A 25,479-nucleotide genomic window follows, 5' to 3' on the forward strand; every position below is an offset into this window, starting at 1 on the left:
CCCAAGTAGCTGGGACTACTGGCGTGCACCACCACACCCAGCTAATTTTTGTATTTTTAGTAGAGACGGGGTTTCACCATGTTGGCCAGGATGGACTTGATCTCTTGACCTTGTGATCTGCCCTCCTCAGCCTCCCAAAATGCTGGGATTACAGGCGTGAGCCACTGCACCTGGACCCTTCCAAATGTAGACACACATGCCTACAGGCCCCTTGAAGTAGGAGGACCAACAGAGTTGCTCCAGCTCAGTCGCCCTGAATGGCTTCACGAAGGCCTGCCTGGGGTGTGAGAGCCAGGAGACTGCACTTGCATTGGGCCAAACTGTCACTGACACATAATTTAGTGCTTTTTTATTCTTCAGTTAGATGTGCAGGCCCATGAAAGCAGACATGAAACAAAAGAAGGGCTGTGGCATGAATCTCTTAAAAATAAAGAAGTCTGTTCGAATGGGGGGTTAATGAAAAATCACACTCAATATTATACCAATCTTTCTGTTTTTTTCAACAGAGAATACTGGAGTCTCACAATACCTTAGTTGACCCTTGTGTAAGTATAAATTTCCAACTATGACCCCAAAATAGGTCAAGTCTTTCTCCAGGCACACTATGTCATGACTGCCTTTCCCCGAATCATGCTCAGTCTCAGTTGGAGTATGTTGCTGTGTGTGATGAGCAGATGCAAGCCAGGTACCTGGGTCTGGGATTGGGTATCTCAGTGCAAAAGCATCCTTTTTTTTTCAGTAGAAATCTTCAAATTTCCTCATTTCCCTTAGAAAGTGAGTACGGGAGACTGAGCTCTAGATCACCGAGATCTCCAGAGACAAGAACTTGAAGTAGTAATGGGCAGGGCTGGCCTGCTGATTAGGGAGAAGGATCAAATGTCAGAAAATAAAAGCATTTTCAAGTAGGTGGCATGAATGGACAGGAAAATCCCGAATATCCATTCCAAGGTGCAGACAGAGCTCACTCAGCCAGAAGGAACAGGCTGAGCCAAGCTGGCGAGTTCGAGGTGTGGACTCTGTCATTAGTTCTGCAGAGGAACACACACAGGAAAAGTGAGTCTCTTATGAAGCCCCTATTGCCCGTCTTGAGGGAGGTTTAGGCTCAGTGTGCTGAGCTGGTTAGGACAAAAACCATCACCACTTGGCAAATGATGAGGCATGCTTACTCTCATTTCTTGACTGGTGCTCAGTGATGTACAAACTTGATTCCACAGGCTCCATTATCAACCAAAATCAAGGCTGTTTAGGAATAAATAAATTCCTTTGAGACAAGATCTTGCTGTGTCACCCAGGCTGGAATGCAGTGACACAATCACAGCTCACCGCAGCCTCAACCTGCTGGGCTTAAGTGATCCTCCCACCTCAGCTTCCCAAATAGCCAGGACTACAGGTGCATGCCACCACGTCGGCTAATTTTTTAAATTTGTTGTAGAGCCAGGGTCTCACTATGTTGCCCAGGCTTGTCTTTTTTAAATTTGTTGTAGAGCCAGGGTCTCACTATGTTGCCCTGGCTGCCCAGGCAGCCCAGGCTGCCCTGAGCTCAAGTGAACCTCCCAGCTCCCAACCCAAGTGATCCTCTCAGCCTCCCAAAGTGCTAGGATTACAGGCATGAGCCACAGTGCTGGCCAGGAAAAAATAATTTGGTAATGATTTATTGAAAGCCAAATGTGAGGAGTGGCTCAATAAAACACACCAACAAAGTTGGGAGTGTTTGGAGTTTTTTACAAATTGAAACACCTTTTTTTTTTTTTTTTTAGATGGAGTCTCGCTCCATTGCCCAGGCTGGAGTCCAGTGGCACAATCTTGGCTCACTGCAACCTCCACCTGCTGGGTTCAGGCAATCCTCCTGCCTCAGCCTCCCAAGTAGCTGGGACTACAGGTGTGAGCCACCATGCCTGGCTAATTTTCTATATTTTTAGTAGAGACAGCATTTCACCATGCTGGCCAGGCTGGTCTTGAACTCCTGACCTCGTGATCTACCTACCTCAGACTCCCAAAGTGCTGGCATTACAGGCATGAGCCACCACACCAGTCACAAGTTGAAATGCTTTTATAGCAGAGGTCCCCAAACTTTTTGGTGCCAGGGACCAATTTCGTGGAAGACAGTTTTTCCACGGACCAGGATGGGGTTGGGGACAAGGTGATTTGAGGATGTTTCAAGCACATTAAATTTATCCTGCCCTTTATTTCTATTATTATCACATTGTAATAGATAATGAAATAATGAAATAATTATACAACTCACCATCAAGTAGAATCAGTGGGAACCCTGAGCTTGTTTTTCTGCAACTAAACGTTCCCATCTAGGGGCGATGGGAGACAGGGACAGATCATCAGGCATTAGATTCTCAAAAGAAGCACACAACCTAGATCCCTTGCATGTGGAGTTTATGATAGGGTTTGTGCTCCTATGAGAATTTAATGCTGCTGCTGATCTGACAGGAGGCGGAGCTCAGGCAGCAATGCGAGCAATGGGGAGCTGCTGTAAATACAGATGAAGCATCACTCACTCACCCACCACTAACCTTCTGCTGCGTGGCCCATTTCCTTAAAGGCCATGGATTGGTACGAGTCCTTACCCCAGGAGCTGGAAACCCCTGTTTTGTAGAAGAGGTTAGGAGAAGGGAGAGGGACTCCTCACACCAGAGCTTTCCTTTCTCATTGAAGGGTACAATACAGAAGTTACAATTATTGGATATAGATCGCAACATACAGGCTTAAATGTCTCCGTGTAAGACCATCAGTAAAACTCTAAGATTCAGAAATAAGTCAGTGTCCTTTTCAGCGTCACTGGGTTATGCATTAATCACTGTGTCAACAGTTTGAGAGACTCATGACAAGATTCAGGGACAAGATTTCACCATGAATCACAAGACCTTCCTAAGGTGGGCTAATTGGAAAGCCTGTTTACTTTTAAACTAAACTGCCAAATGTGACCTGTAGATTATCACATTCCCCTTTTGATTAAAAAAAAAAATCTTCCCATGGAAGCACTGCTGATCAATCTGCTAGGTTAGGGGGATAGATGTTCTTCATTCCTTGTCAATGGGAAGGCTTATTCCAGGGAGTCATGTCCCTCGGTGGGGGAAAAAAACCTTGTTACTGCAGCCAGGCCAGTTTGCTGACAACATGAGGTAGGTCATAACACAAGGCTACATGCTATTCTCCCGAATGATAAATCATCTCACTGGGAAATCAGTATTTTGGCCTTAGCCGTTGATCTAAAGCAAGCAGAAATGCAAATCATGAGTGACTTAATAGCCAAGAAAATAAACTATGTTTATTATTGGGTTGGCACAAAAAAAGAAGTTGCAGTTTTTACCACCAGAAGTAATGGTGAAAACCGCAATTACTTTTTTGCACCAACCTAATATTATAATCACAACAACTTGAAAACCGCAATAGAATAAAGAAATTAGTCCTAAGAGTAACCAAATGAACAAGTCATCAACTTATAGTTGCTGTTGCTTGCTGAATCATCTCTAGTCTTCAGAATTTCATAATTTTACTTTTCTTGGAAGAAGTAAAACAATGAGAGATTCATAGCATCAGTAATTTGAATAGTAGAAATATAATGCACACAAAAATTAAAATAAAAAAGAGAATTTGTATACTAGAGTGGGGGGGAAAAAACCCTATTCCATTAGGGAGCCAACTAAGAAAGAAAATTAAATCCAGGTTCTGCTTTAGAGACTTACTATAGCCAGGAAATAATTAAGTCCAAATTGCAAGTAAATAGTAATTTTTGAAACTCAAAAACAATGGTCCGGACTAGAATCTAGCAACAACTACGCTATAATTTTCTTCTGAAAGATAATTTTTCTCTCTTCAATCTCCCTTTTCTGCCAAAGAAAAATCATAGGTCAATTTTATTTGCAATATAAGTTTTAGCCTTGTTGTGTTTGACCTGATTATTTATGTAAAAGGCAGCAGGAATAGTGATTGTCCATATAGGCTCCTTTTTTTATTAGACATTTTAGATTAGACTTTTTTTTTTTTTTTTGAGATGGAGTCGTGCTCCATCACCCAGGCTAGAGTGCAGTGGCACAATCTTTGCTCACTGCAAGCTCCGTGTCCTGGGTTCACGCCATTCTCCTGCCTCAGCCTCCCGAGTAACTGGGACTACAGGCGCCGCCACCACTCCCAGCTAATTTTTTTTGTAGTTTTAGTAGAGACGGGGTTTCACCGTGTTAGCCAGGATGGTCTCATTCTCCTGACCTCATGATCCACCCGCCTCAGCCTCCCAAAGTGCTAGGATTACAGGTGTGAGTCACCGCGCCCAGCCTAGATTAAACTTTTAAAAGCTTCTTCAGGATAGAAAGCCAAGTCAAGGATTTATCATCAGATCGTGCCTCTACTACTTGTAATAATTGGGTAAATTCCTCCTTTCTTGAAGTCCTCCAAATACCTCAAAGTTTCTGGGCCTGTCAGGAAGGGACATTACTTAACACGAGGTCAAAACACCTACAAGGGATTGCAGTACATTGAGCTCCATAGAGACAGTGCTGGGGCAAGTGAGAGCTGGACAGGCACTGGGCGACTCTGTACCTTGCTGAGGAAAAATAACTAAACATGGGCAAAGGAGATCCTAAGAAGCTGAGAGGCGAAATGTCATCATATGCATTTTTTGTGCAAACTTGTCAGGAGGAGCATGAGAAGAAGAACCCAGATGCTTCCGTCGACTTCTCAGAATTTGTTAAGAAGTGCTCAGAGATGTGGAAGACCATTTTTGCTAAAAAGAGAGGAAAATTTGAAGATATGGCAAAGGCAGACAAGGCCCGTTATGAAAGAGAAATGAAAACCTGTATCCCTCCTAAAGGGGAGAAAAAAAAGTTCAAGGATCCCAGTGCACCCAGGCGTCCTCCTTTGGCCTTTTTCGTGTTCTGCTCTAAGAATCGCCCAAAAATCAAAGGAGAACATCCTGGCCTGTCCATTGATGATGTTGTGAAGAAACTAGCAGAGATGTGGAATAACACTGCTGTAGCTGACAAGCAGTTTTATAAAAAGGTGGCTGCGAAGCTGAAGGAAAAATACAAAAAGGATATTGCTGCATATCGAGCTAAAGGAAAGCCTAATTCAGCAAAAAACGGAGTTGTCAAGGCTGAGAAAAGCAAGAAAAAGAAGGAAGAGGAAGAAGATGAAGATGAAGAAGAAGATGATGATGAATAAGTTGGTTCTAGCGCAATTTTTTTCTTATCTACAAAGCATTTAAGCCACCTGTACACAACTCACTCCCTTTAAAGAAAAAAACTTAAATGCAAGACTGTGTAACATTTGTTTTTAAACTGCACGCTGTCTTTTTTTGTATAGTTAACCACTACCGAATGTGTCTTTAGAGAGCCCTGTCCTGGTGGTATTTTCAATAGCCGCTAACCTTGCCTGATACAGTATGGGGGCTGTAAATTGGCATGGAAATTTAAAGCAGATTCTTGTTAGTGCACAGCACAAATTAGTTTTATATGAGGGTGGTAGTTTTTTCATCTTCAGTTGTCTCTGATGCAGCTTATATAAAATAATTGCTGTTCTGTTAACTGAATACCACGCTGTAATTGCAAAAAAAAAAAAAAAAAAAAAAACAAAAAACCGTTGCAGCTGTTTTGTTGACATTCTGAATGCTTCTAAGTAAATAAAATTTTTTTAAAAACTCTATGAGGGAACTGTGTAGACAAGGTATCAGGTCGGTCTTCTTCCATGTCTATTGGTTCTACAAAGCCAATCTCAATCCCTCAAAACAATGGTGTCATACTTGAAAATACGACACCCTAGTCAAAGCCTTGGTAAAATAATCAGTGTTTCCAATCTGTCCTGTTACAAAAGAAACAGATTATTATTGAATTTGTGCAAATAACCATTGCCATAAGAATGTTTTCTTGAGTACTCAAAAACGTAGTAAAGACAATAAGGAATTATCTTAATAAAAATAAGTTTTGGGCCAGGCGCGGTGGCTAACACCTGTAATCCCAGCACTGTGGGAGGCCAAGGCAGGCGGATCACCTGAAGTCAGAAATTTGAGACTAGTCTGGTCAACATGGTGAAACTCTCTCTACTAAAAATACACAAAAAATTAACCAGGCATGGTGGCATGTGCCCGTAGTCTCAGATACTCGGGAGGATGAAGCAGGAGAATCGCTTGAGCCCAGAAGGCAGAGGTTACAGTGAGCCAGGACTGCACCACTGTACTCTAGCCTGGGCAACAGAGTGAGACTCCATCTCAAAAAAAAAAAAAAAAGTTTTAAAAAGAAAGAGATTTTAGAATTAAAAATCAGTATCTCTTTTAATTTTATTGAAAGCAAAGCAATATTTTAAGCAAATCTTGTTCTAACATAGGGGACCAAATTTTTTGTTTTTTATCAGTGTAGTTTTAATATCAAATCTCAATCTTTAGAAAGACTTATAATTTCCTTTTCATTGTAGCTAACTTGATCATATACAAAATTTATTTCATAGGGTTTCTTTTCACAAACCTTATTATGACTTAGACTGTTTATGAAATGCTTGGACTTTTTGCTTTTGTCTGTACTTTCTTAAATAACTAGACATTTTACTTTAGAACAAAATATTTACCATACAAGACTTTTTTCTCATGTAAAATTATTCTCTTTTAACCTATCTTACCAAAAATATTCATAAATTTTTTCATTTTTCTCTCTCCTTCTTACTGGTTCCTTTCTATATTGCTCATTACTTTAAAACAACCTTAAATAACCCCTGAATTAAACACAATTACTTTTTCTCAGAAAGAACATATTTTTATGCCTTCTTATAATTTTCTGTCATTAAAAACACATCTTACTTTTTTGACACATTTTAAATGTAGAATTATATATATTAATTAGAATGCTTAAACTTTCAGTAACTTTAAATTTTATTGAAAACCTAGGAAACAAGAAATCTTGAATTGTCTGTCACATGACAGTATCTTACAAATGAGAACTCTTTTATAATTTTTAGAAACATTTTCTCTTAACAAAAACATTTTTTATCTTAATTGGAATTGACCTAGATGTTTAATAAGCATCTATTTTTGAGTTTTATTTAGCAAAACTTTAAGATTTTAAATTACATTAAAAGTTTATATATGTTTATCCCATTTACATTTACTTTATTTTTAACAGTTTACCTAGATTACTTATGAAAACTGATATATTAGACAAAGCTAGTCATCATTTCAAGTTATTTTCCTGTCAACCAATTTTATAGCCTGTGAATATCAGATGTTCACTTAAGAAAGAACCTTAAAGTTAAATATATGAGTATTTTGCTGATAACTCAGAAGATAGTCGTTTTTATTAAAGCAAAAATATTTAATCAGTCATACTTATCAAAAGATTTATTCAAGTCATGTGAACTTAGATATTTGGGACTACTAATTCCTGAGCATTAATGTATTTATAAGTCAATCTGGTACTACATAGAGATTTTATACCTCTGCTTTTAAAATTCTGGTCATGAATCAGGTAAATTTCACTAGTTTAAAAGGAGGGTTGAATTAAATTGTGCCTTTCAAAATGGTACAAGTTAAAGTTATCTGTCCTGCATGACCGAAGCCCTTACTGAGTGTAGCAAATTTGTATCTTAAAGCACAGAGAAAGAATTTAATCCTTCCATAAGGCTAATGAAGTTTTACATCTCCAAGGGACTGTGAAGTCCAGCAGGGCATTTAAAGGGTATTATCTGATATCGGATAAAGGGTTTAATTGGGTTTACTTCCACTTTAATGGGGGTGGTTGAATACGTTTTACCAATGTCAGCAGGAGATTGGGAGCATAAATGATCCAGCAAAACTTGCAATAACTCATCAGTGTCATTCGTCAGTCTTGGGTCAGAAAAAAATGTTGGTGATAATTGTGATCATTTTGTTTCATTTTCATTCTTTAGTTGTTCTGTTTGCTCCTTCTGTTCCAAATGTAAATACGTTTTCCCCCTTTTGAGAGAAGGAAATGTGTGTATTGTGACATTGCAAAAATCTCTACCTAAGAGACAGATGGGAGCCAAGAGGACAAGTAGAAAGGAATAAATTCATTTAAGGAAGAATATGAAGGCACAGGGATAGAAGGAGGAGAAGCAATTGGAATGAAAGGGAGAAAGCTTTTGAAGTCTTTTTCAAATCAGAAATAGTGTGAGATAGCCTTTTGCTTATCTCTTCAATGAAGGCCATTTTTTTCCCCCAGGATTTCTTTTAGGAGCATCTCACTGCTATTGGAAGTCAGTCAATTTGGTTCTAAAACCAGCTTTTTCCAATTGTGCATGGCAATACATCAGCTTAGGCATTTTCAAAAGATCCCCATTTTGGCCAGTGCTGCTTATGACCATCCTGGGTTACATGGGTCCACTTATCTAAGTACTTGCAAGAAGAAGGACCCTAAGTGTTGCATATCAAATCAGCTGGTGCTGTTTCCCATCTTGGTTGTTTTGAATGAAACAAGTAATATAGTGGATCAAGTGTGGTGGTTTTGAATTTTTGTTCCCCAAAATTTCACTCAATAGGCTGAAAAGATTCTCTTACATGTCTCTGATTCCAGAGTCACCTCCAGAGAAATTTCAGGGTATTCATGGGCAAGAGATAATCAGTTTTTATGGAGCCTGCCAGCTGAGCAAAAAGTTAACAGTGTGGGGATTTTCCTATGAGACTGCTCCATGTTGTGGGGGTATGCCCTGACACCTCTGCTGTTTTGGGTTTCCTAAAAACCACTTGGTTGTAGACAGAGAAGGTTTCTTTTTTTTTTTTTTTTTTTTTTTTTTTTTTGAGACGGAGTCTTGCTCTGTGCCCCAGGCTGGAGTGCAGTGGCGCGATCTCGGCTCACTGCAAGCTCCGCCCCCCCGGGTTCACGCCATTCTCCTGCCTCAGCCTCCCGAGTAGCTGGGACTACAGGCGCCTGCCACCTCGCCCGGCTAATTTTCTTGTATTTTTAGTAGAGACGGGGTTTCACCGTGTTAGCCAGGATGGTCTCGATCTCCTGACCTCGTGATCCGCCCGTCTCGGCCTCCCAAAGTGCTAGGATTACAGGCTTGAGCCACCGCGCCCGGCCCAGAGAAGGTTTCTTAACTTCAGAGCAAGAGTGCCCTCCCTCATGCACTCAAAAAGGAGAAAGCTAAGGAAAGGTTGTCCCATTCAAAACCTTGAGAGAAACAATTCACAGAGCTCCTATTTTATGCTACCCTAGGATTCAACAAAAACTCCTGTCTAGTCAAGGAGAAAACCAGCTTCAAAAAACCAGAACTTTCACCATGATGAGAAGTTCATTTATTTTGGGAGGAACTCGTCTGCAACACCCAGCCAGGGCATCCAAGTTCAGGAACACAATGTGTTATGTGTTCATTATCAGTACCTGCACAAAGGTTGGAAGCCACTCTATGTGGTCCAGGGAGGTCACTCCAAAATTCTGCCAACTACACTAGAATGTTGACCAAAATTAAGCCTGTTGAGAAAGGAAGAATTTGAAAATGGTTTATTGAAAGCCAAATGTGAGGATCAATCCAAGAAAACACACCAACAAAGTTGAGAGTGTTCCAGAGTCTGTTACAAGTTGGAATGATTTTATAGGTAGAGTCAGGAGAAGGAAGAGGGACTCCTCACACCAGAATCGTCCTTTCTCATTGAAGGATACAATAGAGAGGTTACAATCGTTGGATACAGATTGTAACATACAGGCTCAAATGTCTTCATGCAAGACAATCAGTAAAATTTTATGATTCCGAAATAAGTCAGCACCCTTTTCAGGGTCAGTGGGGTATGCATTAATCAGTGTGTCAACAACTTGAGGATCTCATCATGAGATTCAGGAACAGGATTTCACCATGAATCACAAGACCTTCCCAAGGTAGGTTCATTTGGAAGCCTGTTTACTTTTAAATTAAACTGTCAAAAGTGGCCTGTAGGTTTTCACTATCCTTTCTCTGCTTGCCATGTGGATGCAGAGAAAAGGGGGTCAGCCATACTTGAAACTTAACCAATTGTCCTATAGAACTGATGTTTATAGTTTCTTTTGAATAAACGTGAAACTTGACCCCCCCGTTTTGAAACCTCAGAAAGTTTCATTTGTCTTATCTGAGGTCCTTTCTCAGGAAACCAACCATCAGGCCTCTCAAACTGTATCAAGGAACTGAAATACACCAGGTCACCACATCTGGACAATGCAACCCAGATAACTCACCCCCAACGGCTGCCTAACTGACTACCTGCTTCTTGTTGACATACTCCTCTTCTTTACCCCTAATTTCTGCTTTGCTGCATGTAGTTATATTTCTTCCCTATAAACCCCTAATTTTAGTCAGTTACAGAGATGGATATGAGACTGATCTCCCATCTCCTCAGCTGCAGCACCTGATTAAAGCCTTCTTCCTTGGCAATACTTGTTGTCTCAGTGATTGGCTTTCTGTGCAGTGAGCAGCTGGACCTGGATCAGGGTGTTTCAACAACAGATTTTGGTTTCCTGACAGTAAACATGTTGTTTGTGGCTTGGCTGCCATGGGCCACAAGTCTCAGAGGCCCTCCTAAGCAGCTGCCCACCCAGTTTTGACTGGAGGTGAGTTTTGGATTCTCTCTGGCCCTGCTGCTATGTGCCCAAACCACATTCCTGATTGCCTAGGAAGAATAGCCTTTGAAATTCTACATCTGCCTCTGGATAGATGAGTGTCCTTTGTGGGCCCAGACAGCAATATCTGCTCTTCTCTACTGGGGAACATTTTAAAGGAATTTCCATTTGCAGGTTGAAAAATCCCAAATGACTGAGAAAGGGAAGCATCCTGACTGTTTTGATATGGACTTTCTTGATGGCTTGTTTGTAATTGTGTGTGTGTTCCAGCAACTGAGTGTTCATTGCAGGTACCAGAGAGTGGGATTGGCTCCTTTGATTTGGGAAATTCCAAAGGAATTTCTGTTTGCAGCTTGAAAAAGCCCAATCAATGCAGAGAGGAAAACACCCTGACTACTTTAGTTGGGACAGTCTTGGGGCTTGTTTGTTGTGGCAGCAGATGGATCATTGTGTTTTGGTGATTGTGTGTGTGTCAATATAGTCATGGTAAATTAGATTTTGATAAACTGATATTCTTTCATAATACTGTTTTCCCCAATATTCTTCGGAATCTGGAGTTTATTCCTAAATGAGAAAGTGGGATGGAGTTCCATGTAACCAGGCTTTTAAGCTGCTATTCTAAGCAGAGTTGGTCCTGCTTAGTGTGTGATGTTCTCCTTTAGTGCTTTTTGGCCCCAGTGTCCTATTTTTTTTTTTTTTTTGAAACAGAGTCTCACATTGTCACCCAGGCTGGAGTGCAGTGGTATGATCTCAGCTAACTGAAACCTCTGCCTCCCAGGATCGAGCTATTCTCCCTCCTCAGCCTCCTGAGTAGCTGGGACTACAGGCACACACCACCACGCCCAGCTAACTTTTGTATTTTTTTTTTGAGGTGGAGTCTCGCTCTGTCACCCAGGCTGGAGTGCAGTGGCACCATCTCGGCTCACTGCAAGCTCCGCCTCCCGGGTTCACGCCATTCTCCTGCTTCAGCCTACTGAGTAGCTGGGACTACAGGCGCCTGCCACCACTCCCGGTTAATTTTTTGTATTTTTTTTTTTTTTAGTAGAGATGGAGTTTCACCATGTTAGCCACGATGGTCTCGATCTCTTGACCTCGTGATCTGCCCACCTCAGCCTCCCAAAGTGCTGGGATTACAAGCATGAGCCACTGGCACCCAGCCCCAGTGTTCTACTTTTTTAAAAAAATTTTTTTTACTTTATTTTTTTGAGACAGTCTCACCCTGTTGCCCAGGTTGGAGAGCAGTGGTGCCATTTCGGCTCACTGCAACCTCCACCTCCTGGGTTCAAGGGAGTCTCCTGCCTCAGCCTCCCAAGTAGCTGGGATTACAGGCACCCGCCACCATGCCCAGCTAATTTTTGTATTTTTAGCAGAGACAGAGTTTCATCATGTTGCCCAAGCTGGTCTCAAACTCCCAACTTCAAATGATCCACCTGCCTCAGCCTCCCAAAATGCTGGCCCCAGTGTTTCTTTGGAGTCTGGGGAGATTTGGACTTTAAAAATCAAACTGCCATGAAAACCGCTTCACCCAAAATTTTGGTTCACAGCTTTCACTGGATAACCTATCAGGGCAAAGTTTAGCTATGTGAACATGCTTGTAGACTGGTGAGTTTGTATTGCTATCTCACGGCTATAATTCTGAAGTAAAAGCAACTAGATCTTTGTTTGTGTGTATACATGTTTAGATGTGTTTATGTATATGTACCTTTGTTATGTTATATGTTATGCCAGCAAATTGGCTTATTGAAAAAAAGTGCTGGCCAGACATGGTGACTCACGCCTATAATCCCAGCACTTCGGAAGGCCAAGGCAGGTGGATCACTTGAGTTTAGACATTCGAGACCAGCCTGGGCAACATGGTGAAACTCAATCTCTATTAAATAAATAAATAAATAAATAAATAAATAAATAAACAAACACAAAAGAATATTCATTAATTAAGTTCAAAGTTTTTTTCAAGTTCATATGACTTAAGAAAATCTTTAATAAACAATCTGGCTTTACAATTATTGGTAAAATAGGCCAGATGTGGTTGCTCACACCTGTTATCCCAGCACTTTGGGAGGCCAAGGCAGGCGGATCACCTGAGGTCAGAAGTTTGAGACCAGCCTGGCCAACATGGAGAAAGCTTGTCTCTATTAAAAATTTAAAAATCAGCTACGCATGGTGGCAGGTGCCTGTAATCCCAGCTACTCGGGAGGCTGAGTCAGGAGAATCACTTGAATCTGGGCGGTGGAGGTTGCAGTGAGCTGAGATCATGCCATTGCAATGTAGCCTGAGTGACATGAGTGAGACTCCACCTCAAAAAATAATTATTAGTAAAATAAAAATAGAAATGTCTTCAGAATTGTCAGCATATATTTCTGTCTGGGTTTATGTTTGTCTCTGCTAGATATTTTGAGGTGACAGAGTTTGGCACAGAAGGTTATAAAACTATAAACCAGTGGGTATGGTCACTCATGCCTGTAATCCCAACACTTTGACAGGCCGAGGCGTGTGGATCACCTGAGGTCAGGATTTTGAGACCAGCCTGACCAACATGGTGAAACCCTGTCTCTACTAAAAATACCAAAAAAGAAAATTAGCTGGGCATGGTGGCAGGTGCCTATAATCCCAGCAACTCAGGAGGCTGGGGCAGGAGAATCACTTGAACCTGGGGGGCAGAGGTTGCAGTTAGCAAAGATCACACCATTACACTTCAGCCTGGGCAACAAGAGTGAGATTCCATCTCAAAAAAAAAAAAGTATAAACCCAGCCAAAACAAAATGATCTTTCTTTTAATAAGCAAGACTAATTTAATGTTGTTGATTTAATGAAAACAGTTGAATCTTCTGAGTTATTGGTGAAAATACCCATGTAGTTAAAGTTCTTACTTAGGTGAACGTTTGATATTCACAGGTTATAAAATGGTTAACAAGGAAATGATGCATAAATAATCTCAGAAACTACTAAAAATAAATAAAATATAAATGGGTAAGTGCTATAGATAAAGTTTTTGTGTAATTTAAAATCTTAAAGTCATTTTGGATGCTCATTGGATGTCTGGTAATTTCCAATTAAAAAAAGGTTATGATATGGGGAAACATGTTTCTAAAAATTATGGAATGTTTCTCATCTATAAAATGCTAGTATCTGATAGACAACTCAGGATTTCTTGCTTCCTAGGTTTTCACTAAAATTTAACATTACTAAAATAGTTAATATGTAATTCTCTATACGAAATGTGCCAAAGAACATGTGTTTTTATTGAGAAAAAGAATAATTTTGTCTAATTCAGAGGTTATCTGAAGGTTACTTCAAATTATGGGCTTGAAAAGATTATTTATGAAACAAGGTAAAAAGGAACCAGTAAGTAGAGGAGAGAGATGTAAAGAGAGTTATGGATATCAAGATGTAATTTGGGTAAGGAAGGTTACAAAGAAAAGATAATAATTTTGTATGAAAAAGGATCTTGTATGTTAAATTTTTGTCCTAAAGTAAAATGACTTGTTATTTTTTTAAAAGAAAGAAAAAGAAAATTTAGGACAAAACAGACAGTTCAAGCACATCATAGATGGTCTGTGTAAGCCATAGGTAGTTTTTTTCCATTTCTCTGTGTGTCTGTCTTCATGATCATACAGAAAAAAACAGTAAGTTGAAAAAGTTTACATAATAAAATATTATTTAAAACCTGATAGAAAATTGGAGAAACTTGACTAATTAACATTGCTCATAGTTAAAGCTCTTAGTCTTGATGAAAGTGAATTAGTAAATTAAGAAGTGTTGTGAAGAAATACATTGGCACTCCAAGATGGCCAAATAGGAACAGCTCTGGTCTGGAGCTCCCAGCAAGATTGAAGCAGAAGATGGGTAATTCCTGCATTTCCAACTGAGGTACCTGGTTCATCTTATTGGGACTGGTTGAACACTGGGTGCAGACCACAGAGGGTGAGCTGAAGCAGGGTGGGGTGTCCCCTCACCCGGGAAGCACAAGGGGTTGGGGGATTTCCCTTTCCTAGCCAAGGGAAGCCGTGACAGACTATCAGTCTGGTTAACGGTATACTGGAGAAACGGCACACTCCTGACCAAATACAGTGTTTTTCCCAAAGTCTTAGCAACTGGCAGACCAGGAGATACACTCCCATGCCTGACTTGGCAGGACCCATGCCCACAGAGCCTTGTTCAGTGCTTGCGCAGCAGTCTGAGATCAACCTGCGATGCTGCAGATTGGAGGGGGGAGGGGCGTCCACCATTGCTGAGGCTTGAGCAGCTCACAATGTAAACAAAGGCATGGAAGCACGAACTTGGCGGAGCCCACCGCAGCTCAGCAAGGCCTACTGCCTCTATACATTCCACCTCTGGGGGCAGGGCATAGTAGAACAAAAGGCAGCAGACAGCTTCTGCAGACTTAAACATCCCTGTCTGTCAACCCTGAAGAGAGCAGTGGTTCCCTCAGCAAGACATTCAAGCTCTGAGAATGGAGCATCCTCAAGCAGGTCCCTGACCCCCGTGTAGCCTGACTGGGAAACACCTCCCAGTAGGGGCTCACAGACACCTCAAACAGGCGGGTGCCCTTCTGGGATGAATCTTCCAGAGGAAGGATCAGGCAGTAATATTTGCTGTTCTGCAGCCTCTGCTGGTGATACCCAGGCAAACAGCATCTGGAGTGGACCTCCAGCAAACTCCAACAGACCTGCATCTGAAGGGTCTGATTGTTAGAAGGAAAACTAACAAACAGAAAAAAAATAGCAACAACAGCAAAAAGGGCATCCACACCAAAACCCCATCTGTAGGTCACCAACATCAAAGACCAAAGGTAGATAAAACCACAAAGATGGGGAGAAACCAGAGCAGAAAAGCTGAAAATTCCAAAAAATAGAGTGCCTCTTCTCCTCCAAAGGATTGCAGCTCCTTGCCAGCAAGGAAACAAAACTGGAAGGAGAATGAGTTTGATGAGTTGACAAAAGTAGGCTTCAGAAGGTCAGTAATAACAAACTTCTCCAAGCTAAAGGAGCATGTTCTAACCCAATGCAAGGAAGCTAAAAACTTTGAAAAAAGGTTAGATGAATGGCTAACTAGAATAAATTGAATAAACAGTGTAGAGAAGACATTAAATGACCTGATGGAGCTGTAAACCATGGCATGAGAACTTCATGACGCATGCACAACCTTCAATAGCTGATTCAATCAAGTGGAAGAAAGGATATCAGTGATTGAAGATCAAATTAATGAAATAAAACAAGAAGACAAGATTAAAGAAAAAATAATGAAAAGAAACGAACAAAGCCTCCAAGAAATATGGGACTATGTGAAAAGACCAAACCTACATTTGATTAGTGTACCTAAAAGTGATGGGGAGAATGGAACCAAGTTAGAAAACACTCTTCGGGATATTATCTAGGAGAACTTCCCTAACCTAGCAAGAAAGGCCAACATTCAAATTCAGGAAATACAGAGAACACCACAAAAATACTCATCGAGAAGAGCAACTACAAGACACATAATTGTCAGATTGACCAAGGTTCAAATGAAGGAAAAAATGTTAAGGGCAGCCAGAGAGAAAAGTCGAGTTACCCACAAAGGGAAGCCCATGAGACAAACAGCAGATCTCGCAGCAGAAACCCTACAAGCCAGAAGACAGTGGGGGCCAATATTCAACATTCTTAAAGAAAAAAATTTTCAACCCAGAATCTCATATCCAGCCAAACTAAGCTTCAAAGGGAAGGAGAAATAAAATCCTTTACAGACAAGCAAATGCTTAGAGATTTTGTCACCACCAGGCCTGCCTTACAGGAGCTCCTGAAGGAAGCACTAAACATGGAAAGGAACAACTGGTACCAGCTACTGCAAAAACATGCCAATGGTAAAGTCCATTGACGCTATGAAGAAACTGCATCAATTAACAGGCAAAATAACTAGCTAACATCATAATGACAGCATCAAATTCAAACATAACAATATTAACCTTAAATGTGAATGGGCTAAATGTCCCAATTAAAAGACACAGACTGGCAAATTGGATAAAGAGTCAAGACCCATCAGTGTGCTGTATGCAGGAGACCCATCTCACATGCAAAGTCATACATAGGCTCAAAATAAAGGGATGGAGGAAGATCTACCAAGCAAGTGGAAAGCAAAAAAAAAAAAAAAAAAAAAAAAAAAAAAAAAAAAAGCAGGGGTTGCAATCTTAGTCTCTGATAAAACAGGCTTTAAACCAACAAAGACCAAGAGAGACAAAGAAGGCCACTATATAATGGTAAAGGGATCAATGCAACAAGAAGAGCTAGCTATCCTAAATATATGCACACAATACAGGAGCACCCAGATTCATAAAGCAAGTCCTTAGAGACATACAAAGAGACTGAGACTCCCACACAATAATAATGGGAGACTTTAATATCACACTGTCAATATTAGACAAATCAACAAGACAGAAGGTTAACAAGGATATCCAGGAATTGAACTCAGCTCTGCGCCAAGTGAACCTAATAGACATCTACAGAACTCTACACCCCAAATCAACAGAATATGCATTCTTCTCAGCACCACATCGCACTTATTCTAAAAATGACCACATAATTTGTAGTAAAACGCTCCTCAGCAAATGTAAAAGAACAGAAATCGCAACAAACTGTCTCTCACACCACAGTGCAATTAAATTAGAACTCAGTATTAATAAACTACTCAAAACTGCACAACTACATGGAAACTGAACCACCTGCTCTTGACTACTGGGTAAATAATGAAATGGAGGCAGAAATAAAGATATTCTTTGAAACTAATGAGAACAAAGATACAACATACCAGAATCATACAACATACCAGAATCTCTGGGACACTTTTTTTTTTTTTTTTTTTTTTGAGACAGAGTGTTGCTCTGTCGCCCAGGCTGGAGTGCAGTGGTGCGATCTTGGCTCACTACAAGCTCCACCTCCCGAGTTCACGCCATTCTCCTGCCTCAGCCTCCCAGGTAGCTGGGACTACAGGTGCTGCCACCACGCCCGGCTAATTTTTTGTATTTTTGGTAGAGACGGGGTTTCACTGTGTTAGCCAGGATGGTCTTGATCTCCTGACCTCGTGATCCACCCGCCTCAGCCTCCCAAAGTGCTGGGATTACAGGCGTGAGCCACCGCGCCCGGCCTAGGACACATTTAAAGCAGTGTGTAGAGGGAAATCTGTAGACCTAAATGCCCACAAGAGAAAGGAGGAAAGATCTAAAATCAACACCCTAACATCACAATTAAAAGAACTAGAGAAGCATGAGCAAAGAAATTCAAAAGCTAGCAGAAAGCAAGAAATAACTAAAATCAGAGCAGAACTGAAGGAGATAGAGACACACACAAAAAAAAATCAAAAAAGCAATGAATCCTGGAGCTTGTTTTTTGAAAAGATCAACAAATTAGATAGACCACTAGCAAGACTAGTAAAGAAGAAAAGAAAGAAGAATCAAACAGATGCAATAAAAAATGATAAAGGGGATATCACCACCAACCCCACAGAAATACAAACTACCATCGGAGAATACTATAAATGCCTCTATGCAAATAAACTAGAAAATCTAGAAGAAACGGATAAATTCCTGTACACATACACCCTCCCAAGACCAAACCAGGAAAAAGTTGAATCTCTGAATAGACCAATAACAGGTTCTGAAATTGAGGCAATAATTAATAGCCTGCCAACCCAAAAAATCCAGAACTAGATGGATTCACAGCTGAATTCTACCAGAAGTACAAAGACAACCTGGTACCATTCTTTCTGAAACTATTTCAATCAATAGAAAAAGAGGGAATCCTCCCTAACTCATTTTATGAGGCTACCATCATTCTTATACCAAAGCCTGGTAGAGACACAACCAAAAAAAAAAAAAAGAATTTTAGGCCAATATCCCTGATGAACATCGATGCGAAATCTTCAGTAAAATACTGGCAAAATGAATCCAGCAACACATCAAAAAGCTTATCCACCAAGATCAAGTCAGCTTCATCCCTGGGATTCAAGGCTGGTTCAACATACACAAATCAATAAATGTAATCCATCACATAAACAGAACCAAAGGCAAAAACCACATGATTATCTCAATAGATGCAGAAAAGGCCTTTGACAATATTCAACAGCCTTTCATGCCAAAAACTCTCAATAAACTAGGTATTGATGGAACATATCTCAAAAATAATAAGAGCTGTTTATGACAAACCCACAGCCAATATCATGCTGAATGGTCAAAAACTGGAAGCATTCCCTTTGAAAACTGGCACAAGACAAGGATGCCCTCTGTCACCACTCCTCTTCAACATAGTGTTGGAAGTTCTGGCCAGGGCAATCATGCAAGGGAAAGAAATAAAAGGCATTCATTTAGGAAAAGAGGAAGTCAAATTGTCTCTGTTTGGAGATGACATGATTGTATATTTAGAAAATCCCATTGTCTCAGCCCAAAATCTCCTTAAGTTGATGAGCAAATTCAGCAAAGTCTCAGGATATAAAATCAATGTGCAAAAATCACAAGCATTCCTATACACCAATAACAGACAAACAGAGAGACAAATCATGAGTGAACTCCCATTCACAATTACTACAAAAAGAATAAAATACCTAGGAATCCAACTTGCAAGGGATGTGAAGGACCTCTTCAAGGAGAACTACAAACCACTGCTCAACAAAGTAAAAGAGGACACAAACAAAAGGAAGAACATTCCATGCTCATGGATAGGAAGAATCAATATCGCGAAAATGCCCATACTGCCCAAGCTAATTTAGAGATTCAATGCTATCCCCATCAAGCTACCAATGACTTTCTTCACAGAATTGGAAAAAACTACTTTAAAGTTCATATGGAACCAGAAAAGAGCCCACATAGCCACGACAATCCTAAGCAAAAAGAACAAAGCTAGAGGCATCATGCTACTTGACTTCAAACTATACTACAAGACTATAGTAACCAAAACAGCATGGTACTGGTACCAAAACAGACATCTAGACCAATGGAACAGAACAGAGGCCTCAGAAATAACATCACACATCTACAACCATCTGATCTTTGACAAACCTGACAAAAACAAGAAAGGGGGGAAAGGATTCCCTATTTAATAAATGTTGCTGGGAAAACTGGCTAACCATATGTAGAAAGCTGAAACTGGATCCCTTCCCTACTCCTTATATAAAAATTAATTCAAGATGGATTAGAGACTTAAATATTAGACCTAACACCATAAAAACCCTAGAAGAAAACCTAGGCAATATCATTCAGTGCATAGGCATGGGCAAAGACTTCATGACTAAAACACCAAAAGCAATTGCAACAAAAGCCGAAATAGACAAATGGGATCTAATTAAACTAAAGAGTTTCTGCAGAGTAAAAGAAACTATCATCAGAGTGAACACGCAACCTACGTAATGAAGAAAATCTTTGCAATCTACCCATCTGACAAAGGGCTAATATCAAGAATCCACAAAGAACTTAAGCAAATTTACAAGAAAAAAACAACCCCATCAAAAAGTGGGCAAAGGATATGAACAGACACTTCTTAAAAGAAGACATTTATGCAGGCAACAAACATGAAAAAATGCTCCTCACCACTAGTCATCAGAAAAATGCAAATGAAAACCACAATGAGATACCATCTCACACCAGTTAGGATGGCAATCATTAAAAAGTCAGGAAACAACAGATGTTGGAGAGGATGGGGAGAAATAGGAACACTTTTACACTGTTGGCAGGAGTGTAAATTAGTTCAACCATTGTGGAAGACAGTGTGGCAATTCCTCAAGGATCTAGGACTAGAAATACCATTTGACCTAGCGATCCCATTACTGGGTATATACCCAACAGATTATAAATCATGCTACTATAAAGACACATGCACACATATGTTTATTGTGGCACTATTCACAATAGCAAAGACTGGAACCAACCCAAATGTCCATCAGTGATAGACTGGATTAAGAAAATGTGGCACATATACACCATGGAATACTATGCAGCCATAAAAAAGGATGAGTTCATGTCCTTTGCAGGGACACAGATGAAGCTGAAAACCATCATTCTAAACAAACTATCACAAGGATAGAAAACCAAACACCACATGTTCTCACTCATAGGTGAGAGTTGAACACATGCACTGCAAGAACACATGGACACAGGGCAGGGAACATCACACACCAGGGGCTGTAGGGGGATGGGAGACTGGGGAAGGGATAGCATTAGGAGAAATACCTAACATAAATGACGAGTTGATGAGTCAGCAAACCAACATGGCACATGTATACCTATGTAACAAACGTGCACATTGTGTACATGTACCCTAAAACTTAAAGTATATTAAAAAAAGAAAAAAGAAAAATAAATAAATTTTTTAAAAAGAAATACATTCGCAGTTTGGCAGTTCTTTTTTCAATATAATTAAGCATGAAGTCAGATGTAGTGTGGAGCCAAATATCACATACATGCTTGCATTGCTTCACATTCTATTGGCTATTCTGCATAGATGGTACTAGCACTAAAGTACTTGCTAGTTACATACCTAAAGTGAGTTTCTCAATTGTACAAAACATATAGTACATGTGGTGGACCTAAGGACATTTAATTGTATATCAGGAACAAAATATTCATCATATGTTTTTAGGCTCTGAGTAATACTATAGCCTCCAAGGTAAACTGAGTAGAAGAAAAATTGGAGGTTGGTTTCCTATTTATTTGTTTTTGCTCCTAATTTTCATGTATTTTCTGTTTGTTCTCCTTTGGATTTTACTTATATATACATATATAAATTTTTGTTTTTTAGTTTCTAATGGAAGGCTTTTATTTGGTTCTATGAATAGTCATTTTGTTTCCTATACATTTCCAACAATTCATTATTTTCTCTATTTATCCAAACTTCCCAATCTACCTTTGTCAAGCCTCCAAAAATTAATAGAGGACACCAACCATTTAAAATTTGATGGTTTTGCTTACTTCTAATGATCTAGAGGGCTATAAGAGCTTTAAGGTTCCTAGCAAAATAAATAAATAAATAAATAAAAGACATATAAGTTCTGAAAAGTAATAGCACATTTTTTATTTTGTTATTTGAAAAGTAGGTGAGAACAGAAATGTTTAAATGGTGTTTATTTCCAAGGTAATTTAATTCAATCAATAATTTGACTTGGTTTCAGATCTTTTCCTTTAATGAGGAAAAACTGTGATACAGATACAAAGTGTTAATGTTCACAAAATATTGGCCTATCCTTAAGGAAATTATACTAATTGGGATTTCTCTCAAATTACTTTAGTTATCTTTACCATTATTAAAATTAAGTGACATTCACTTGGATTAAGTAGTAACAAAAAAAAAAGATGTGAGACTAGTGAGTTTTGATCCCAAGCCTTCTATCACTGTTGAGTCTTTCATGTGTGTACTTGAAAACAAAATATCCACAAGTGTTTCACTGGTTTGAAGAGTGTAGTGGTGAATGTTACCTAATCAGTTGTCAGTACCGTAACTGATAAGAAAGTTACCTAATTAGTTGTCAGTACTATATTACCAGTCATGGAAATGTATGCTAGTGCTCTTTTATTTTTACTTTTACTTATTTTTTTTTTTTTTTTTTTTTGAGATGGAGTCTCGCTCTTTCACTCAGGCTGGAGTGCAGTGGCGCGATCTTGGCTTACTGCAACCTCTGCCTCCTGGGTTCAAGCAATTCTCCTGCCTCACCCACCCGAGTAGCTGGAATTATAGGCACCCACCACCACACCCAGCTCTTTTTTGTATTTTTAGTAGAGAGGAGGTTTCATCATGTTGGCCAGGCTGATATCGAACAACTAACCTCATGTGATCCACCTGCCTCGGCCTCCCAAAGTGCTGGGATTACAGGTGTGAGCCACCGTGTCCGGCCCTGAAGCTCTTTTAAAATAGCTGAAAAGAAATTACTGTGTATGTGCTTAATCTCACTTTGCCCCTGTTTTGTCGCATAGTATCTAAATAAAAGGATATTATTTATCCTCATGCTAAATTTCCAAAACTGATATTTACATTTACCATGTTTTAATGATGGAGAGAAAAGTTAATTGTCTTACTTTGATAAGTTTAAAATAGGACCTATCCCATTTTTTATGCTTTTAGTCACAGTTCTGTCACCAGAATGCTAGCAATTAGATACATGCAAGGAGTAACCTAAATACTTTAATACAATGGTTTGAAGTGCTATAGGCAGTAATAACTACTGGACACTAAATCACAGTGTTTGTGACATGTCACAGAGAACGATAGGACTTCCTGCAGCATAAATGTCCTCTTAACTAATCCTCGTGCTGTTAAGTTACAGCGCTTTGACTTCTGGGTCTAAAACAGGCACCTACTTCTGCTGTATCTTAAACATTACCCTAGTTAAAGCCTCATCTTCAGACCTAGGAGAAAATGACAGTCAAAATGAACTGCTTTCATGAGACACTGGGCCAGAAATTAAAACTATTCAGTCCGTCTAGGCCAAGGGACTGTCGTGGAAGACGTGGACATGTGAGACTTGAGGTTTTTCTATAAATTAAATGTTAATATCAAAAGCGCACTGATACGAGGCCGGTGTCTAGGACCATGTGTCAGAACAATAGCATTTTCTTGGAGCATTAATCTGATCTTTAATAGAAAATTGTAAAATGTTTCTGGAGATCTTATGTTAGGATCAAACTGATTAAAATTAAAATTGTTTATAAGGTTTTAAAAATGACTTTTAATATTAATAATACACGATGCAAAGGTGAAATTTGGTTTTCTCTTTTGAACAAAATTTTCATGTGAGAGATAATGAAAGATTTTTATTTACCTTTTGAATAACTAAAGGGTGAAAACAAGAGGAAAGAGACATTTAGTTGGCCTCATGCTGTCTTTATTAGGTTTCATTGTTTGGGAAACTGAGTCTACTCTCTATAAAAGGGTAAAGGTTTTGTTTCATCTTCTTGGCTAAATCAATGACTACTTTACAGTGACCTGTGGATCCTATTTTGTAATATCAAATGTCTTAAAACTTCGATATTTGACAGACTTTCCAAGAGTAAAAATTTCAAGTTCTAAATTCAGTCTTTTTGACCTCAAACTAACTTTTTTGCATCTTAGTTTCCCTGAAGTTCAAGAGAGACATATTAGACTTATTGGCTTATTTGTTACATTAGGATTATGCAGAAAGCATTGTCACATCTGAGGTGGTGTTTAACTTCTTTGGGTTTATGTTTATATAGATGTGTTGCTAATATATGTTCCAGGATTGTATGAGATTCCTAAAATTCTTTCATGTTTTAATATATGTCATCAGTAATAATTATGCTTATTATGTTGAATTGTTATATGTCACAGAAATAATCAAATTTCCTCGTCAACTGTGTCTTTAACTATGGCTTGCTTAAGACTTTTGACATCTACAATTATTATTTTACACTGATTCTTCTCAAAAAGTAACTTATAATCAGCTACAGTCCATGGTTTGCTTCTTTGGGGGAGTTCATGAAAAGGACTCTTTAATGAAGGTTTCTGATGACTTTGGAGGTTGTTCTATTAGATTAGAGAGAGAAAACGTCCAAGAAACTAATTGAAAAACTGATATGTTCATAAAGTTTACTAACCTAATATGAAGCAGAGCAGGAGTTAGTTGCATACACTGAACAAATGGAGGCCAGAAATAATTTCTTATGGATTTTTTTTGTTTGAAACATTGCTGCCTTTAACAATTGAGAAGAGCATTACTCTTGAAAACTAAATTTGAGGCATATTTCTCTCCGTGCCTAATTTCTCCAGAATTCATAAGCTAATTGTGAATATTATTAATTCATGGCAATGTGTTTGCATATGTTTAATAAGAATCTGTTTTCTGCTGGGCGCGTTGGCTCACGCTTGTAATCCTAGCACTTTGGGAGGCCAAGGCAGGTAGATCACTTGAGGTTAGGAGTTTGAGACCAGCCTGCCAACATGGTGAAACCCCGTCTCTACTAAAAATACAAAAATTAGCCAGGAATGGTGGTGCATGCCTGTAGTCCCAGCTACTCGGGAGGCTGAGGCAGGAGGATCACTTGAACCTGGGAGGTAGAGTTTGCAGTGAGCCGAGATTACGCCACTGCACTCCAGCCTGGGTGACAGAGCAAGACTCTATCTCAAAAAAAAAAAGAATATGTTTTCTTTTATAATAAAACACAGTTAGAAGAACTGGTCATTTTCCCAGGGCTTTGACTGAAACGGCCTTGTGAGAGGTTCCAGCAAAGCCAGTTTAAGATAGCCTATATGGACAATGGTTCTTGCTGCACTTTGTGTGGGTAAACAAGCCAAGTATATGGGACTGAAGCTTATTTGGCAGGTAGGTTGGTCCTGCTGTGATTTGTCTTTAGTGAAAGCGGGAGACTGGAGAGAAAAAGAGTGTATTTCAGAAGAAACCTATAGTATTCAGTTAACTTTTGATTTCTGGGTGGCTATGTGGGTCACCCATGGTATGGAGCTACCCACAACACTCCTCATTAGCATAAAGCGGCCAGAAAGATTGATGACCAGGTTCCCCATGACTGAGGAATTGATAAACAGAAAAGGGGCACTGAAATGAACCCAATTGTCCCGTAAATCTGATTTTTACAGTTTATTTTGAATAAACATAGAAATTGACCCTCTCAGTCTTGAAACTTGAGAGAGTTGCATTTGTCTTATCTGAGTTCTTTCTCAGGAAACCAACCATCAGACCTCCCACGTAATATCAAGGGACTGAAACTCACCAGATCACTGTATTTGGACAATGAGATGCCAGACTCCTCACCCCTTATGACTGCCTAACCAACTATCTGCTTCCTGTTAACCGACTCCTCCTCCTTACCACTCCCTAATTCCTGCTTCCCTGCATGTAGATACATTTCTGCTATATAAACCCCTAACTTTAGTGAGTCAGGGAGACAGATATCAGACTGATCTCTTATCTCCTTGGCTGCAGTACCCAATTAAAGCCTTCTTCCTTGGCAATACTCATT

The 25,479-nt window shown here is 39.6% G+C and overlaps 1 protein-coding gene and 1 long non-coding RNA gene across 37 annotated transcripts in view; both read left to right on the plus strand.

Moving 5' to 3' along the window:
* Positions 1 to 25,479, plus strand: part of SP100 (SP100 nuclear antigen) — a 129,474-nt gene that overhangs the window by 94,851 nt on the left and 9,144 nt on the right. For 28 of the 36 annotated variants that reach the window (XM_015432930.4, XM_074010461.1, XM_074010463.1 and 25 more), the window contains one exon: positions 507 to 545. In XM_015432930.4, coding sequence (XP_015288416.3) covers positions 507 to 545 — 39 coding nt within the window. Of the gene's footprint in view, positions 1 to 506; positions 546 to 4,644; positions 5,648 to 25,479 lie in introns of those variants that run through there. The other 8 variants (XM_074010440.1, XM_074010443.1, XM_074010445.1 and 5 more) reach the window with 1 other exon arrangement.
* Positions 7,392 to 10,154, plus strand: LOC141408233 (uncharacterized). Its single transcript, XR_012421550.1, has 2 exons — positions 7,392 to 8,711; positions 9,038 to 10,154. It is a non-coding gene; the product is annotated as an uncharacterized lncRNA (long non-coding RNA).

The sequence above is a fragment of the Macaca fascicularis genome, chromosome 12 (assembly GCF_037993035.2).
Source record: "Macaca fascicularis isolate 582-1 chromosome 12, T2T-MFA8v1.1".
Taxonomy (NCBI): Eukaryota; Metazoa; Chordata; class Mammalia; order Primates; family Cercopithecidae; genus Macaca; species Macaca fascicularis.